The sequence below is a fragment of the Arachis ipaensis genome, chromosome B2 (genome assembly GCF_059453495.1).
Source record: "Arachis ipaensis isolate K30076 ecotype BB chromosome B2, ASM5945349v1, whole genome shotgun sequence".
Lineage (NCBI taxonomy): Eukaryota > Viridiplantae > Streptophyta > Magnoliopsida > Fabales > Fabaceae > Arachis > Arachis ipaensis.
Genome location: NC_142437.1, coordinates 86,413,386 through 86,433,496, shown reverse-complemented (window position 1 = coordinate 86,433,496; position 20,111 = coordinate 86,413,386). Strand labels below are relative to the sequence as shown.

Here is a 20,111-nt window from a genome sequence, read left to right as displayed (position 1 = left end):
ATCACCAACATGAGTTGGGTTTTCATGACTCAAGATTGCCTAATTACTCTTTCCAAGCCAAGAATGCTCAAAATCTACTCTAAGGCCCAACCAAGTATTTTTTCAAACACTTGGTGGGTACAAATGAAAAGCATAGTAAAAGTGCAAGAAATATAAATTTACCAACTATCAATTGCAAGAAAAATAAATCAATGACTCAAATTAACAATAAAAAGAACATCAAACATTAAATTGCATTAAAAGTAAACCAAATCCAACAAGAGCATCTATGAACATAAAAGAGAAATTAACATTACAAATCATGAGAATGAGAGAGTAGAAGCAAGAATTCATAAAAGAAACAATATGAAAATATGTAATTGAACATAAATCTAAGAGAGATTAACCTAACCTAATTCTAGAGAGAAGAGGGAGCTTCTCTCTCTAGAAACTAACCTACATGATGCTATACTACCAAACAATTGCTCCCCCCTTTGCTCAAGCTTGAATTTTGCATGAAATAGCATTAGAAATGAGTTGGTTTGGGCCCAAAGTGCTTTAGAAATCGCTGGGGGCGATTTCACCTTAGTGGGCCACGGCAGAATCGGCACGCACGCGTACATGCTACATGAGCGCCCCTTAGCGTGAAAAAACATATGACAAATTTTATATCATTTCGAAGCCCCGGATGTTAGTTTTCCAACGCAACTGAAACCGCTTCATTTGGACCTCTGTAGCTCAAGTTATGGTCGATTGAGTGCGAAGAGGTCGGGCTTGACAGCTTTCCGGTTCCTTCATTTCTTCATGAGTTCTCCCACTTTGCATGCTTTTCTCCTCACTTCTTCCATCCAATACTTGCCCTATGGACCTGAAATCACTTAACAAATACATCAAGGCATCGAATGGAATTAAAGTGAATTAAAATTACCAATTTTAGGGCCTAAAAAGCATGTTTTCACATTTAAGCACAATTCAAGGGAGAATTACAAAACCATGCTATTTTATTGAATAAATGTGAGAAAAGGTGATAAAATTCCCCAAAATAAGCACAAGATAAACCACAAAATTGAGATTTATCAACCGTGTCGCTTGCGTTGCACAGTTTCCCTGATTTGCCAATTATCTTATCTTTCTTTTCCCCAAATCTTATTTTCTCTTTTCTCACCTTATTTCTTCCTTCTTCCTTCTTCCTTCTTTCTCACTTTCCACTCCCTCTCTCTCTCTCACCCCCATTAACAAGGTTTTCTTTTCTTCTTCTCCCCTTACTTTTCTATTATTCTTCTTATTTTTATATGCCATCTTCTTTTCTTTTCTTTTTACTTTTATTATCCATATTTTCTTTTTCTTTGTTTTTCCTTTTTACTTGGTGTTGGAAATTTATTTGACTCATTATTTCTCATAATATGCTTGTGGATTGTTGTTAAATTGTTTGGCAATTATATACTTTTTTTTCTAAAGGGTTGCTTGCATGTTCACTTTAATACTTTCCATACCTTATTTAACCATGCATGCTATGTGTTTGTGAAAAAGCCAATATGGCATTATGCACTTTTCTACGTTATTCTATTCTACTATTAAATGCCCGTTTTTCACAAAACCCCTTTTATATTTTATTCGTTGAAAATAATTGTCAATACAAACGTGATGGTTTGTTACGAGTGATACTTGATCTATGCTACTCATGCCTTTGCCAGCATGCCAATAAACACCTTGCATTCACTTGCCATCATATGCACTAACTATTTTCTATTGATGACTTTTCACATGTAATCATGACCATATGTTAACATCATTTACCTTTTAATGTGCATTCATAACCACCCTTTTCCGTTCTCTTCCTTGCTCTATCTCTTTGAATTTAATTTACTTTCTCTTCCCTTTTTCAGAATGGCCAACAAGAAGGGCAAAGAGAAAGCTATTCCTAAATCAACAGCAAGGAGAGGAACAAAGAGAGCATTAGTGACAGAGCCCTCTTCAACTGCAGTTAAACCCTCAACAAAAAGAACTAAGAGGATTATAAAGGTTGATGATAAAGAAAGAGCCTTCCCAGCAAAGGACACTGCGCGATTTCTCAATCGCTACTGTGACCAGATGTTCCCCATCCTGGCAGAAAGGAGTTACAACAACGAATACCTTCTTCTCCTTCCGAACCACATTGCTACCTTCATTGAGCCGCAAATTGCACAAAGACAATGGGGTTTCCTACAGAGACAGCCGAGGCAGGTCAATCTTTCTTGGGTAGTCGAGTTCTACTCCAACTTCTACCTGCCAACCCTGCAGTCTATTTTTGTCCGTCAGAAGCAAGTCCCCATTACAGAAGAGGCCATTCAAAAAGCTCTAGGTCTCCCCCCTATTCCAGAAGGATTGGATGCCTTTCAAGAAGCCGCACTCAAGCACCAGATGTACCAATTTGACTGGGACGCAGTTCTCAGAGTTATCGCACTACCTGGCAGCCGTTGGATCTACGGATACCATCGTACCCGCCCTAAGGGAATATCGGCTTCAGCACTTACCTTGGAGGCTCGCGTATGGACACAGATCATGTCCCATTACGTCTTTCTGAGCACTCACGAGTCCTCCTTCACTGCGGACATGGCCGTTCTACTATGGTGCATCCTTACAGACCAACCTCTGAACCTACCAAGACACATTCAGAATGCCATGGGACACGTACAAATTGCGGGCAACTTACCTTTTCCCGCCTTGGACTCAGATCTTGTCTCAGCAGCCGGAGTCTCCTACAGAGCTGGGGACACCAAAGCCATGCTCCCACGGGATGATCAGTATGTCCCTAACGGGAAATACATTAGACCTCCACCAACCGCCACAAGCCATCCTACTGAACTGGTTGAAGATATTCCTTCTTCAACACCACAAGCACCTACAACAGACCAACTGCTCCATCAGATACTCGAAAGGTTGGATTGGCAGGAACACAAGGCTAAGATGAGAGAGCGCCGTAACAAGCGCCGATTCACATACCTCAAGGAGCTGATTATGGGAAAATTCAAGGACTCAGACACCCCGGACTCCACTTCCTTTACCAGCACAGGAAGCCATGATGGCCCCGACTGTGGAGATACTGCTACCAGCCCACCTTTGTTCCTGACAAATGGCACCGAAGACAATACAGAGCCTTAAGTGTGGGGAGGTCGGTCAGTACCTGACTTCCGGAGGTAATTTCTCTTCTCTAAACACCAATAAATTAGGATATTTAGTTAGTTTTTCTTTTATAGAATTGGATAAATTGCATAGTAATAGATTAGTTGCATGCATGTTCTACTTGATTGAAAAGACAATAAGTTTCTTCCAATACTCTATTTTTGGAACAAAATTTCACTAATTTTAATTAAAACTTTTATGTTAAATTTGCTTGAAGTTGTATTTGGAACATGATTTTTAAGCTAAAGAACACACAACCTGTGAGATTTGAGCCTTTATGCATGGTTACATTATTTAACCATAATTATTTTATTCTTGTGTGTTTACTTCTCTATGATTGTAATCTATATTTTTTTCCATCCTATATGTCCAATGTTTATTATATTTATATGTTTGCATATGATTGAGGCCATTAATTGCCTAGCTCACTTATCCAAATTAAGCCTACCCTTTCAATTACCTTTGTTAGCCACTTTGAGCCTTTAAATCCCATTTGTTCTATATTTTACCACATTACTAGCCTTAAGCGGAAAAACAATTATATATCCCAAACTGGATCTTTGGTTAGCTTAAGATAGAATTGTGTGTGCTAATTAAGAATGGAAAATTGTGGGAACAAAAGATAATAAGGGAATGTATCATGATAATATAATGGAAATTTGGAGACCAACTCATGTGAAACTATAAGAATTAAAAATCTATGTGCATTGATAAGCTATGTTTATTTTTATGCTTATGAAAAAAAACCAAAAATATTCAATAAATAAATAAGGGGACAAAATTACCCCAATGTTAAGTTAAGAATTCAAAGATCAATGCATGTATGATAAAATTAAGATAAAAAGTTGATACATGAGTATGGAATGTGAAAGGGAAATTCTGGGTAGCTAGGTATTGATGCACGGAAAACTTGTCTCTCAACAAATTTCCCTTCGGCAAGTGTACCGAATTGTCATCAAGAAAAACTCACAATAGAGTGAGGTCGAATCCCACAGAGATTAACGGATTAAGCAATCAATGGTTAATTGATTATCCTAGTTAGACGGTTCAGATTTGAATGATGAGCAGCAAGAATTATAAATTGACAGAAAAGTAAAGAAAGCAATAAAGTGCAGAAAAATAAAATGGCAAGAAAAGTAAATGTAAGAACTAAAAATAAAATGAACATTTGGATCAAGAGATAATGCAATCCTCCGGATCAAGTTCATTCTTATCTCTTCCTCAATCAATGCATTCATTAATCTCCTTGGCAATCTTAATTGATCGAATTCCAATTTCTTAGAATTCAATCTCTCAAATCTTGATCAATAGCCAATTCCTTGGTCAATTGCTCATGAGAAGAGATGAAGTATGGTCACTGATTATACCACATGCATTTCCCAAATCAAGTGTTGGAAGGATTATAGTCACATATCCATCCACACCCAATTTGGTCCAGCATGAGAAAGCATTTCTAGCATGATCTCTTCATTCCTCTTTCAAGGTTCAGAAGAGATCCAAGTATGAATAGTTTCTTTTCCAAGATAACTACCCAATTGGATGAAGATCGAAAGCTCTCTAGTAAAATCAAGAGGAAAGAAAGAAGAAGAAGAATAAGAACTACACTTAATCCATTGAATCACAATAGAGCTCTCTAACCCAATGTAAAGAGTTAGTTGATCATTGCTCTACAAAAATAGAAAAGAAAGAAAGTGCAGAAAAGTAAAGATGAAGATAAAAACTGAAAATAAAACTTCAAAATTCATAAATGAAAAGTACAAAGAAAGAAAAGGAAAAGTGTGTGAGGGGAGGGAGTCCGAAGACCCCTCTTCAATCCCCTAATTCCAGGCTCTCCAGATCCCCCCTTTCCAAGCTTTTTTTTCAATGTAAAGACTAAGGCCTTTATATAGGCTCTCCTAAATTACAAAAATGAAATTAAAAGCAAATTACAATAAAATGAAAATTCCTATTCTAGATGCTTCTTGTGGCCTTGATTGGTTGACAATTGTGGGCCTGCTTGCTTGAGCTTGGAAGTGGACTTGAGAGAGAAGTGAGTTAAGTTGAGGTCCAGGTGCTAAAGTTAGTACTAAAGTTAGCCACACTAACGCTACAAGTGTAGCGTTAGTGCTAAAGTTATTGTGGCTAACGTTGCACTTGCTGCCCAGTTAGTATTTTTGGGGCTTAAAAGATGCCTCTTGTTTGTGCTCAAATGTCATGCCCACTATAAAGTATTATATATCGTTGGAAAGCTCTGAATGTCAGCTTTCTAACACAACTAGAATCACCTCAATTAGACATCTGTAGCTCAAGTTATGCTCCTTTGAAGTGGACATGGTCGCTGGCATATATGCCAACGTTACTGGAAATGTTGATTGCCAATAACGCTAGCAATCAGGGCTTCATTATTGCCAGTTTCTGAAGCTCAAACTTAGTGTCTACCCCATACTATTATATATTTTTGGAAAGCCCTGGATGTCTACTTTCCAATGCATTTGGAAGCGCATCATTTGAAGCTCTACAACTCGAGTTACACTTCTTGGAAGATGAAGAGGTCAGTTGGCCTTAATACAGGTTGATACCATGTTCATCATTGCACTTTCGGGGCAAGTTTTCTCCCTCAAATTTAGTTTCAACCATGTAGTGCCATATATTCTTAGAAAGCTTTGGAATCCTACTTTTCAATGCCAATGGAATCACCTCATTTGGAACTTTGTGGCTCAAGTTATGCGTGTTTGAAGAAGGCATGGTCAGGCTGCCAGGTGGGACTTTTGCCCACGTTAACTACCACGTTAACAAAGTTAACGTGGGAGTTAACGTGGCTCTTTGTGGCTTGTGTTGGCAACGTTAGTGACAATATTTGGTGTCACTAACGTTGTCGACAACTTCTTCTTCTTCACGTTAACTTCCACGTTAACTAGGTTAACGTGGGAGTTAACGTGGCTTCTTGGGGATAGTGTGTGTTCATCCCAACGTTAGTGACAATGTTTGGTGTCACTAACGTTGTCGACCACTTTGTTTCCTCACGTTAGCTTCCACGTTAACTAGGTTAACGTGGAAGTTAACGTGGCTTAATGTGACTTGACCAACATTACTGATAATGTTGAATGTCACTAACGTTGGCTTCCCCCCTTTCTTCTTAACGTTAGAGGCCACGTTAACTAAGTTAACGTGGCAACTAACGTGGCCACTTATGAGCTTGGTCCAACGTTAGTGATAATGTTAAGTGTCACTAACGTTGGCTCCGTTTCCTTTCTTCAAAGTTAATGCCACTAACTTTTCTCACTAACGTTGGGGCTTTCCTTCCTTCCACATTAGTGCCCACGTTAGTGTAACTAACGTAGCCACTAACGTGGCTTCTTCTATTCTTCTTTTGGCCTGAAATCAATCAAACAAAGTGCATCAAAGTCTTGCTCTTAATCTTGGGATCATGCATCATCCAATTTATCATATAATTCATGCAAAATTCTCATGAAATCATGTAAAGTGCACAATGTATGCTTGAATCAAGATGTAAGTGAATATCTACCCAAAACTAGCTTATTTCCTAAGAAAATGCATGAAACTACCTTAAAAACAGTAAAGAAAAGGTCAGTAAAACTGGCCAAAATGCCCTGGCATCACAACACCAAACTTAAAGCTTGCTTGTCCCTAAGCAAGTACTGGAACAAGAGAATGATGAATGGAATGCTAAGAGAAATGAGTCATTCTTGTGGAAGTCATGTCCCTGGTTTTATGGTGGTTTCATACATAGCAACTTAGGTTCATTTCTGGCTTTCAGACCTTTATCATGTCCTAGAATACTCACTGTGATTGCATCCCATGAGACTTTTATTCATTGATCCTTTTGTTTTCATTTCAGGGCTTATTTTTGTTCTTAAGCTAAGTGCTCTGTAAGGGGGCAACTCTTTAAAATAAGCTTTCAGCCAACACTCCCGAACCAGTTGGTTCAAGGTGCTAGGTGTTGAAGCACCCCTAAGGACTTACTTGCTCAAGTCTCTCCCCCATACATACACACCACAGGCACATAGTTTATTTATTTTCTTTTCTTGAGACCTTGGTATCCAGCACCTCTTTGGGTTACTAAATGCTCTGTATTGAGGGTTACTCTTAATAGTGGACTTTCAGCTGATAATCCCGAGTTAGTTAACCCAAGTTACCAAGTGATAAGGCACCCCTAAGAGCTTATTCATCCAAGTAGATCCCTCACACAGGAGCACCACAGACACATGCTTCAAGATTAAAACCATTGGTGCCTAGCCTTATTGCTTACTATTTTTCTTTTATTCCTCAACTTTGATTGTTCTTTCCCTTTTTCTTATTAGGATCTTCTTATTTATCTAGTCTCATGGGGTGTGTCTCAAGCATAGTATTCATGACAGATAGTTGTCTTCCCACCTTGTGGTTAAACCAACTTAGCTAACTTATGACCACCCCACAAACTCAGGAACTTATTCCATAGTATGAACTCTACTCTGGTCTTTTATAAAACACTCATTCTCTTTTCATTTGATTCAAAAGGGACAAGCATACTAGTAAGCAAAGTAAGGATGTAGTAATGACATTCAGACTAGAAAACACAGCCTTAATCAATAAAAAGTTTAAAAGACAAAATTGACATGCTTATTCACAAGGAGAAAGCACACATACATACACAGAACATAGAAGACAATCATGTAAATTAAAGTGCTGGAAATAAGTAAGAGGAGAAAGGAACTTTACCACCTTGTATTTTATCTTCATTGTTGTTGCCCTTTTCCTCCTATTCTTCCCCTTCCCACACCAGACATAGAATGATTGCTTATACTCAAGCAACAATTAAAACAGTGGTGACGGGGTTTATGATGGATCATGAATGTCTTAAAATAAAGTGTGAGTATGCATGTGTTTCAGCAAGCAAGATTATGGATCACAACAAAAGCACAAGAAGTAAAACAGAGACAATGTGATTGCATTAATAAGTGGTGTTGGCATGGTACTTTGCATGAAAGTTAAGTGGCAACACCAAACTTAGTCTGCCACTGTCAATTTAGAATGTTGCAAGTACCCAGTGAAGATTGAAAATTAAATTGTTGCGTGGCAACACCAAACTTAGAGTGCAATCATATGCCAAATTATTGAAAGTAAACTAAGCAAAGCAAGAAAATGTTACCTACAGTTGGGTTGCCTCCCAACAAGCGCTCTTTTAATGTCATTAGCTTGACATGTTGTTCACGACTTTCTTCCTCTTCTTCCAGTTTGTTAAGAGGAATGACCTCAAGAGGAAAGAGGAGCCAGTTAATGCCCCTTGTTTTGAGTGCCTCTCCCCAGCAAGCCTTCTTCTGTTGTTAGCTTGAGTAAACTTGCTTGTTGGGGTAGGGGTAGGATGGCTTTTGGTTGACCTTTTCTTCTTCATGAATATTGTCCTTCTTTTCTTGGTCACCATCCTTTTGTTAGTGTTCATGTTGATTGCCTTTACCACCTTGATTTCAGAACTTGGGTATTGTATGATGGTTGGAGCATCCTCTTCATCAAGAACTTCTTGAATTGGTGGTTCAATGAACTCACCCTCTATGCAACTCTCTGTTTCCTTGGAGTGTGGACTCCCTTGATTGACTTCCTCCCTTTCTTCTACATGATGTTGCATTGAGTCTTTTGGGAGTGAGTTTGCAAGTTCCTTTGTCACCACTAGTAACCTCTGTGGGTATGGAGCCTTAGGCTTATATACTCTCATAACCTCCTCCTTCTTCATAGAAATCTCACTTGGTATGGGTGCCTCTTTTTCTTGTTCTTCTGATTCCTCCCTTGGGTTTGCCATGGTATCATTGAGAGTATTGTGGGTAGTGATTTACTTTGATAGATATCCAACTTGTCCCTCAAGCTTCTTAATGGCAACCCACCGGTTCTACATAATGGTTTTTACTTTCTCTTGGAAGGTCCTTGTGTCCTTAGATTCTTCCAAGAGCATTGCCAGTAGGTTCTCTATCCTTGATAGCTTATCCTCGAGGGGAGGGTGTGCAGCTGGGGTGAAATTTGAAGGTTGAGGGTGGCTACTTTGTGAATGGAATTGGTTGTTTTGTGGTTTTATGTTCTGAGAGTGGTACGACTTTTGTGGGTAATGGATTGAGTTTTGTGGATGGTGAAATGAATTGTATGGATTTGGGATAGACTTTTGTGCTGAGGCATACTCAAATGATGAAAAATTTAGGCATGTAAAACTTGGAGGTGAGATTGTATAATTGAGAGGTGATGGCTCTTGATGACTGGGGTGTGAATGAGTGAAATCTCTTTGATTTTGATCTTCCCAGCCACAACTTGAGTAGTGATCAATTTCACCAAAATATGGACCATTTTGTGGCTCTGGAAAGTACCCCATTTCATGTTCTTGATACTCCCACCCACCATGAGTATAGTAATGTAAATCATTCTGTGGTGGTGGAGAGTTTCCCATGAAGTTTGATTGACCAAAGGATGATCTATACGCAATTTTTCTACAAAATACTCTGTATCAAATAACAATCACCAAGATAAAAGAGATTTGGGATTCCCCTTGTCACAGATGAGGAAATTCCCAGTGAGGCAATATCAAAAACAGTTGGTTAGCAAAAGAAAATAAAGAAACAAAAGAAAACAAAGACAAAAGAAAAGTGTCTAATCTAGTAAATCAATCAACCGGTAGTTTGTTAATCACAATTAATCCCCGGCAACGGCGCCATATACTTGATGCACGGAAAACTTGTCTCTCAACAAATTTCCCTTCGGCAAGTGTACCGAATTGTCGTCAAGTAAAACTCACAATAGAGTGAGGTCGAATCACACAGAGATTAACGAATTAAGCAATCAATGGTTAATTGATTATCCTAGTTAGACAGTTCAGATTTGAATGATGAGCAGCAAGAATTATAAATTGACAGAAAAGTAAAGAAAGCAATAAAGTGCAGAAAAATAAAATGGCAAGAAAAGTAAATGTAAGAACTAAAAATAAAATGAACATTTGGATCAAGAGATAATGCAATCCTCCGGATCAAGTTCATTCTTATCTCTTCCTCAATCAATGCATTCATTAATCTCCTTGGCAATCTTAATTGATCGAATTCCAATTTCTTAGAATTCAATCTCTCAAATCTTGATCAATAGCCAATTCCTTGGTCAATTGCTCATGAGAAGAGATGAAGTATGGTCACTGATTATACCACATGCATTTCCCAAATCAAGTGTTGGAAGGATTATAGTCACATATCCATCCACACCCAATTTGGTCCAGCATGAGAAAGCATTTCTAGCATGATCTCTTCATTCCTCTTTCAAGGTTCAGAAGAGATCCAAGTATGAATAGTTTCTTTTCCAAGATAACTACCCAATTGGATGAAGATCGAAAGCTCTCTAGTAAAATCAAGAGGAAAGAAAGAAGAAGAAGAATAAGAACTACACTTAATCCATTGAATCACAATAGAGCTCTCTAACCCAATGTAAAGAGTTAGTTGATCATTGCTCTACAAAAATAGAAAAGAAAGAAAGTGCAGAAAAGTAAAGATGAAGATAAAAACTGAAAATAAAACTTCAAAATTCATAAATGAAAAGTACAAAGAAAGAAAAGGAAAAGTGTGTGAGGGGAGGGAGTCCGAAGACCCCTCTTCAATCCCCTAATTCCAGGCTCTCCAGATCCCCCCTTTCCAAGCTTTTTTTTCAATGTAAAGACTAAGGCCTTTATATAGGCTCTCCTAAATTACAAAAATGAAATTAAAAGCAAATTACAATAAAATGAAAATTCCTATTCTAGATGCTTCTTGTGGCCTTGATTGGTTGACAATTGTGGGCCTGCTTGCTTGAGCTTGGAAGTGGACTTGAGAGAGAAGTGAGTTAAGTTGAGGTACAGGTGCTAAAGTTAGTGCTAAAGTTAGCCACACTAACGCTACAAGTGTGGCGTTAGTGCTAAAGTTATTGTGGCTAACGTTGCACTTGCTGCCCAGTTGGTGTTTTTGGGGCTTAAAAGATACCTCTTATTTGTGCTCAAATGTCATGCCCACTATAGAGTATTACATATCGTTAGAAAGATCTGAATGTCAGATTTTTAACACAACTAGAATCACCTCAATTAGACCTCTGTAGCTCAAGTTATGCTCCTTTGAAGTGGACATGGTCGCTGGCATATATGCCAACGTTACTGGAAATGTTGATTGCCAATAACGCTAGCGATCAGGGCTTCATTATTGCCAGTTTCTGAAGCTCAAACTTAGTGTCCACCCCATACTATTATATATTATTGGAAAGACCTGGATGTCTACTTTCCAATGCATTTGGAAACGCATCATTTGGAGCTCTACAACTCGAGTTACACTTCTTGGAAGGTGAAGAGGTCAGTTGGCCTTAATACAGGTTGATACCATGTTCATCATTGCACTTTCGGGGCAGGTTTTCTCCCTCAAATTTAGTGTCAACAATGTAGTGCCATATATGCTTGGAAAGCTCTGGAATCCTACTTTCCAATGCCACTGGAATCACCTCATTTGGAGCTTTGTGGCTCAAGTTATGCATGTTTGAAGAAGGCATGGTCAGGTTGCCAGGTGGGACTTTTGCCCACGTTAACTACCACGTGAACTAAGTTAACGTGGGAGTTAACGTGGCTCTTTGTGGCTTGTGTTGGCAATGTTAGTGATAATGTTTGGTGTCACTAATGTTGTCGACAACTTCTTCTTCTTCACGTTAACTTCCACGTTAACTAGGTTAACGTGGGAGTTAACGTGGCTTCTTGGGGATAGTGTGTGTTCATCCCAACGTTAGTGACAATGTTTGGTGTCACTAACGTTGTCGACCACTTTGTTTCCTCACGTTAGTTTCCACGTTAACTAGGTTAACGTGGAAGTTAACGTGGCTTAATGTGACTTGGCCAACGTTAGTGATAATGTTGAATGTCACTAACGTTGGCTTCCCCCCTTTCTTCTTAACGTTAGAGGCCACGTTAACTAAGTTAACGTGGCAACTAATGTGACCACTTATGAGCTTGGTCCAACGTTAGTGATAATGTTAAGTGTCACTAACGTTGGCTCCATTTCCTTTCTTCAAAGTTAATGCCACTAACTTTTCTCACTAACGTTGGGGCTTTCCTTCCTTCCACGTTAGTGCCCACGTTAGTGTAACTAACGTAGCCACTAACGTGGCTTCTTCTCTTCTTCTTTTGGCCTGAAATCAATCAAACAAAGTACATCAAAGTCTTGCTCTTAATCATGGGATCATGCATCATCCAATTTATCATATAATTCATGCAAAATTCTCATGAAATCATGTAAAGTGCACAATGTATGCTTGAATCAAGATGTAAGTGAATATCTACCCAAAACTAGCTTATTTCCTAAGAAAATGCATGAAACTACCTTAAAAACAGTAAAGAAAAGGTCCGTGAAACTGGCCAAAATGTCCTGGCATCAGGTATGATTTCTAAAGTTATATAGAATATATATAGGTTATGTTAAAGCTTGGGTTAATTAAAGATTCAGTTTATAAGCTCACTTAGCCATATATGTATCCTTACCATTACCTTGGCGCCATTACAACCTTGAAAAGACCTCATGATGTTTGCATTGGTATATTAAATGTTGTTGATTGATTAGGAGAAGAACAAAAAAATTAGAGAACATGATTAGAGAAGGATAGAGTGATTGCCCTATACACTAGAGAGATTAGAGCGTACATACATCATCAGTGAGGGTTCAATGCTTAAAATTCTATGTTCCTTGCTTTCATGAGCTATCTTCTTGCATTTTTATCTGTTCTTACTGTATGAGAATTGAATTAGTGGAATTTGATTTGTAATTATTTTGAAGAGCCTATTTACTATTGATCAAGTGGACAAGAATCATATAGTTGCATTCACATATATAGGTTGCATTGCATTGCATGAGTTTTACATGTTCCTACTCATTTATTTCATCTCCTTCAACTAAGCATGAGGACATGCTAATCTTTAAGTGTGGGGAGGTTGATAAACCACTATTTTATGGTTTATAATGTGTTTAATTGTGTGGTTTTATCACGATCTTTACCCACTTATTCATATGATTAGAATGCATTTATATTTCCTTCCTAAAATTATTACATGATTAAAAACTTGTTTCCTAGAGACTTTTAATTATGTATTTTAATTCCCCTTTTATTCCATTCGATGCCGTGATCTGTGTGTTAAATGTTTCAGGCTTTATAGGGCATGAATGAGTTGGAGATTGGAAAGGAAGCTTGCAAAAATGGAAGGAACACAAGAAGTTGAGGAGATGACCAGCGAGAAGTGACGCGGCCGCATGGCTCACGCGACCGCGCGAAAGAGAGGAAATCGCAGTGACGCAGCCGCATGGCTCACGCAACCGCGCGGATTGGAATAGCACAAGTGACGCGGAGGCGTGGATGACGCGCCCGCGTGGCAAAGCAAAACGCCGAATGACGTGTCCGCACGAATGACGCGATCGCGTGACGTGCGCGATCTGCATAATCTGCAGAATTCGCTGGGGGCAATTTTGGGCCCTGTTTTGACCCAGTTTTCGGCCCGGAAAAGCAGACTAGAGCCAGAGGACATGCAGAAACCAACAACAACATTTATTCTACACAATTTGAGTTTTTAGATCTAGTTTTACTCCTCCTCTAGGTTTTCTCTCTACACATTCATAGTTCTTAGGATTTTTATTTCTAATTCTCTTTGCATTGGGATATTGAGAAGAGTTATTACCTCATCAAGACTTCGTCATTATAGTTTGTTTTCTTTACTTGGCTTTACTCTTCCATGTTCTTTAATTTATTCACTATTACTATTGGATTATTTTAGAATTTATTAATACAAGAATTACTTTTATTTTTAATTGATTCCTTTGAGTTTTATTTATCATGTCTTTCTTTAATTCCCTTTCCTATGTTATGAGTTCTACATTCACAATGAGCGAGTAGTTCCCTAACTTGATGGGGAGTTGATTGAAAGGAACCCTTGAGTTGGGGTGCTTAAAAGAAAAATTGTAATTGGGTTTATTGTTGGAATGTTCTCTAGTCACTGACACTAATCCTTTTCAATTGAGCGGATTGGAACCTGTGAATAGAAACAGCTTCCCAACTTGTTTGACTTTCCCTTACCTAGTAAGGGATAACTAAACAGAACAACCTTCAATTATCAATTAATATTGAGAGTACTTCAACAAGAATAGGGCTTCCAACTAATCCACTCCCAGTCAAGGCTTTTATTTAAATTATTTAATTTTTCCAATTTAAATTCCTGTTTATTCAACTCAAACTTTCTTTGAAAATATCTGATTAATAAAATAGCACACCTTTCTGCAACTCGTTGGGAGACGACCTGGGACTCATACTCCTAGTATTTTAATTTTAATTTTTGTGACAAGCCTTCTAAATTGATAAGCGGATCTCTGGTTGGTTAAGAACTATACTTGCAACGCATATCTTATAACAATTCTTAACTCGCCAATTTCCGCCACGTCAGACGCCACCTCCAACTGCTCAGTAGCCCACTGCCACGGCGACGCCACCTCCAGCGACGGAAGTCACGGCCCTGGAGTCCTCTCATGGAAGTGAGGCAGCTGATGCCCCTCTACCACCCCCCATTGTACAGTTGACGATTTGGCCTGTTGGCGTTACAGGGTAAGTAACATTTTAAGTCTTCTATATTTCTTGATTATTGAATTGCTAAAAGTGTCTGATTATTGATGATTCTAGTTTAGTAGATTTAGGGCTATAGGTTTGAATGGCTAAAAGTGTTCTATATTTCCTGATTATTGAATTGCTGAAAGTGTCTGATTATTGATGATTCTAGTTTAGTGGATTTAGGGCTGTAGGTTTGAATGGTTGAAAGTGTTTCATGTTTCCTGATTATGGAATTGCTGAAAGTGTCTGTTATTCTTTGATTGTTGACATTTGGTGCTGTTTAAGTTAATTGTTAGTGGAAAGAGTTTATGGCACATTCCAATTATAGATGAAACTTTGCCGAAATTTCTATGAAAATATCTATATATTATGGTTATTTGCTTTTGAAGTTTTAATTTATATTGCTATATTGGTTTTTTTTGTGGATTGTTGATAGGTTCACCTCGAACAACAATGCATGTACTCAGGAGATGACCAATGTCATCAAGCTAATGTACGACCATCCCTAGCCCATTTATAAGAAGATCCTCGCTGAGACCAGAGAGTGATGGTTTCAGAAATGGGCGATAATTGTTTTTTAGTTTCAAACTTTTTTAGCGAGTTTATATATTCTATTTTGATTAACTAATTTTAAAGTTTTTTTGTGCAGTTGCACTTTATATGGGACACCTCTCACGATGCCTTCCTTAGGAAGATCTACGACCATCGAATGGGTTGGCGGCTATAGCAGATGTTGGAGGATGTTCATGAGGAGCGGGACCACCTGACGACCTGGCTCCAACCGGAAATAAAGAAGTCTCTGTTAGTTCACTGGGAGACCGATGAGGGATTTAGGCATCGGCGTCTCACTAACAGAGCTAACAGGGCATCAGCCAAGTCGTCTAAGTATACCGATGGCTCAGCGACCTTCATGAAGACTAAGACCAGGCTAGTATGTAGTGTCCTTAATTTTGTTATTAACTTAGTTATATTCTTTTACATATCATTACTAGGCATCCTAATCATATTATTTCAATGCAACATGTGTAGTTGAAGTCGTTGGATCACGAGGTGACATTGGCAGAGACGTTCAAGTACTCCTACACGTTGAAGGAGAACAAAGTGAGATTTGCTGATCAGCGATCTTAGGATCATTATGTGAGTAAACATACATCTGATCGTCTGATATAAAATTAGAGATTAACTGTATAGCTGTTGTACTAATCACATAAGATGTTTTACACAAGATTCCTACGCGCAGAGACTAGAGGCCGTGACTCAGCAATCTCAGCAAAGTGGGGAGGATGCCACCGATGGATTTGCTGCTTCAGTCATCAATCCCCATGCGGTTTAGCGCGAGACTACCTCATTGCCATATAAGAACCTCATATACGGGCTGTGATAATTCTTCGCCAGCAGTCTCTGCAACTCCACATTGAGGCCATCGTCCACCTCTGCCACCAGTCGCGCCGTCGAGCCCGAGAAAGGCATGGATTTGAGACTGCATGTGCATGAGCTCACCTGCAGCATTCACCAGCAAGCTTAGGAGCTGAATGATTATCGAGAGAGGCTTCAGCGGATGGAGTTATACCAGGCTCAAATGCGCGTTGCTAGTATCTACCCTGGTGGTGGTAGCACAGCTTCTAGTGACACATAAACATCACCGCCTTCTGCGCCACCTCATCAGGGCCATGAGAATGACAAGGACGAGGACGAGGACTACCTGGATCTTTAGTTATTAGTGTTTTGTTTTATTATTTCGTTGTATTTATTTGATGTACTTGAATTTTAATTTATTTGGATATTTTATTATTTGTTTTAAATAGTAGGTTTCTATTATTTATAAATTGACCATTAATTGTGTTAAAAATAAATTTAAATAAAAAATTAAAATTGACCATTTGTTTCACATTTTTCTTAAAAAATTTGACATTACCGTCAGATTTACCGAGGGAATAATCCGACAGTAATAGTGCGAGAAGCAATATATTGTGGCAGGAACATTATCGTTAGAAAAATCTACCAACAACCAAATTATTTTTCGAATAGGTAATCTGTCACAACATTCGACGGTAATTAAAAATTCCGACGGTAAATCAAGCAAAGCTTCCAAGGACGTTTCAAGCATGGACGTGCCATGCCCTCCCAATGGTGTGCCACGCCAATACCAAGACCAACCTCCAGGAGCACTCCATGCAGGGGCGTGCCATGCCCCTTGGCACGTCATGCCTTCGACCCCCTCCATGAATGGGCATGCCACAACACTCTCTCAAGTGGCACGCTGAACCACAAACTAGGAGGCCTCCCAAGAAGCCAACAAGAGGGCGTGTCACGCCACCTTCACCAAGTGCGACACCCATGCCTCACTTCCTTGGGCCAAGCTTTAGTAACCACCAAATCACCTTGGTGTGCCACTCCACTTTCACCAGGTGACACGCTAACTCTCCAAACCCAAAGATCAATTGCATGTCCCATTATTTCAAGCGAGCAATTGTCAAGTTTTGAGTTTAAAGTTCAAGAAGAATATCACTTTTAGTTGAGATTGATTAGGAAAGATTTGATTTGATTTTGTTTTGAATTAAAAATTAGGTTTATGTTAGAATATAAATAAGTCAAAAGAGTTTTTTGGTGGACACATTAGCTTATCTCGATTCTAATCCCTATTTTTTTATTTCCTGCATCATGAGCAACTAACTCTCCTCTGTTAAGTTTAGGAGCTATGTTTATCTTTTCATGGATTATTAATCTAAGTTTTTATTTTATTTTGAGATTTATGCTTTGATCTATTTCATGATTGAGTTTTCATTCTTCATCCATAAAGATTAGAATTATTGAAAAATATTCTTACTCCGTTTTGGATTCTAGTATTACTTTGGAAAATTTAATTTTGGAATTAGCTTGAAAACTCTTTCTCATGACTTTCTAAACTCAACTAGGAATAGTGTTTTAAAAAGTATGCGACTTTATAATTTCTCATGATCTTCAATTGGTTTAGAACTAGTTTGAATAAGTGACATATGATTCAACTTAGGATCACGCTTGAATTTTATATGAATATAAATTAGAATTGTGCTTAACCTCTTGAATAATTGATTAAGGAATTAGCAGTTAATTAAGTTAAGAGAGAACAAATTACCAAGAAATTGGAATTTGATTATTTATGATTTGTCGTGAATTGATCTTTGCATGCCTCGAAATAAATATAGCATAAGGATTGTTTTCATAGAGTGAACATCTCCAAAACCTTGACATTCACATCATTATTGTTTTTTTATCTCATTGTCTCGCTTATTTACTTTACCTATACTACACGTTGAATTCTCTGATTCCTCTGTTTTCACTTGTCTAATTAGTAGTAATTAATTAATCATTACTTGCTCAGTCTGTTAATCCTCGTGGAAATGATATCTACTGACCTTGGTATTACTTGATACGATTCAATGCACTTGCTGAGTTTATTTTTAAACCATCAATTTTTTGGCGTCATTGTTGATGATTAATTAAGATTGACAATAAACCAATTAATTGATTCTCTAAATTAGACTTTTTTTTGTTTTTTTTACCTCACCTAGAATTTCCTTCATTGTGACATTGGGAATTCTATTTTTTCTTGTTGTATGTGTGTTTTATGAAATGCAATAAGGACAAGGAGCTTCTTTAGTTCGATCCTGAAATAGAACTAACCTTCTGGTGATTAAGAAAGAAATTAAGAAATCAGGAAGTAGAGGAAATTAAAGAGGAGGCAGAGAGTATCATGGTAGAGCCTAATAATAACAATGCAAGCAGAACTCTTGGTGACTTCACCAACCCCACTTCTGAAAGCTGTGGAAGTAGCATAGTGAGGCCCAATGTGGAAGCAAATAACTTTGAATTAAAGTCCGCATTTATTTAATTAGTGCAATAAAATCAAATTAGAGGCAGTCCTTAAGAAGATCCAAACTTACACATATCTAGCTTCCTATTGATATGTGACACTGTTAAGATGAATGAAGTCTCTCCTGAAGCCATCAAGCTAAGGCTATTCCCATTCTCTGTGAGGGATAGAGCCAAGCAATGGCTCCAAACCCTAACCACTGGACATTATTTCAACATGGGAGGATTTGGTTAATAAATTCTTAACAAAATTCTTTCTGCACAAAAGTTGGCCAAGCTAAGACATGACCTCCGAACCTTCACCCAAAGAGTCCCTTTATGAAGCTTGGGAAATATATGAAGAGATGTTGAGAAAGTACCCTCTTGACATGTTTTCTGATTAGTTACAACTCCAAACATTCTATAATGGAATTTCTCATGTCTCAAAAACTTTGCTTGACTCTTCGGAAGGGGGTTCTTTACATAGAAAAACAACCAAAGAAGCATTGAAATTAATTAACATAGTGGCTAACAATCAATACATGTACTCAACCAAATGAAGAAAGGAGTAATGGAGCTGAGTGCAACAGACTCAATTTTGGCACAAAAAAAGATGATGTCTCAACAAATCTCCTTACTCACAAAGCAATTGGGGAACATGCACGTATCCGTAGTAGGAACACAAGTTGTTGTCAGTAACTTATGTGGAGGAGTTCACAAAGATGAAGAATGTGAGCTATTACAAAGAGACCAACCATTCACAGAGCAAGTGAACTACATGAGAAAATTCTCAAAACTACCATAGAATGACCCTTTCTCAAAGGCATACAACCCGGGGTGGAGAAACCATCTAAACTTTAGTTGGGAAAACCAAGTACAAAGAAGCTCCATTGCACCACATCAACAACAAGCTCCTCCTATGCAACAACAAATCCACCAAAGGCTATCTTCTCTTAACAATGCCATAGAGAAACTATCTGAGTCCATATCCACATTAGCTCAATCAACCTCCACTTTCATGCAATAAACTAGGAACCTTTATAGATGAGACAAGAGCTAACTTCAAGAACTAAGATGCTTTCATTAGAATCTTAGAGGTGCAAGTAGGACAAATTGCTAAGCAACTAGAAACAAGACCTCCCAACACCTTCCTAAGTGACACAGATCCCAATCCTACAGAGGAATGCAAGGCCATTACCTTGAGGAGTAGAAGATTGATTAACAAGAAGAATGAGGAACAAGTCGAGAAATTCATAAAGGTAGAGGAGAAGCAAGAGAATGAGGACACAAAGGCACTAACTGAGGCTCCAAAGGAGAAAGAAATAGTGACACCTTATGAGCCAAAGTCCCATTCCCTCAAAGTCTCAAGGAAGAACAAGGAAAAGCAATACTCCAAAATCTTGGAGGTGTTTAGGAAGTTTCAAATCAACATTCCCTTTATAGAAGCCTTGGAGCAAATGTCTCTCTACACCAAATTCATGAAGGAGTTGCTATCCAAGAAAACCTTGAGGGAAGATGAGACAGTGGTGATAACTAAGGAATATAGCGCA

General features: G+C 38.3%; 1 protein-coding gene across 1 annotated transcript; it reads left to right on the top strand.

Moving 5' to 3' along the window:
• The first annotated feature begins 2,520 nt into the window (after positions 1-2,520).
• Positions 2,521-3,120, top strand: LOC148574707 (uncharacterized). Its single transcript, XM_088504627.1, has one exon. The coding sequence runs from the start codon at positions 2,521-2,523 to the stop codon at positions 3,118-3,120; it is 600 nt and encodes a 199-aa protein (XP_088360753.1).
• Positions 3,121-20,111: the final 16,991 nt, after the last annotated feature.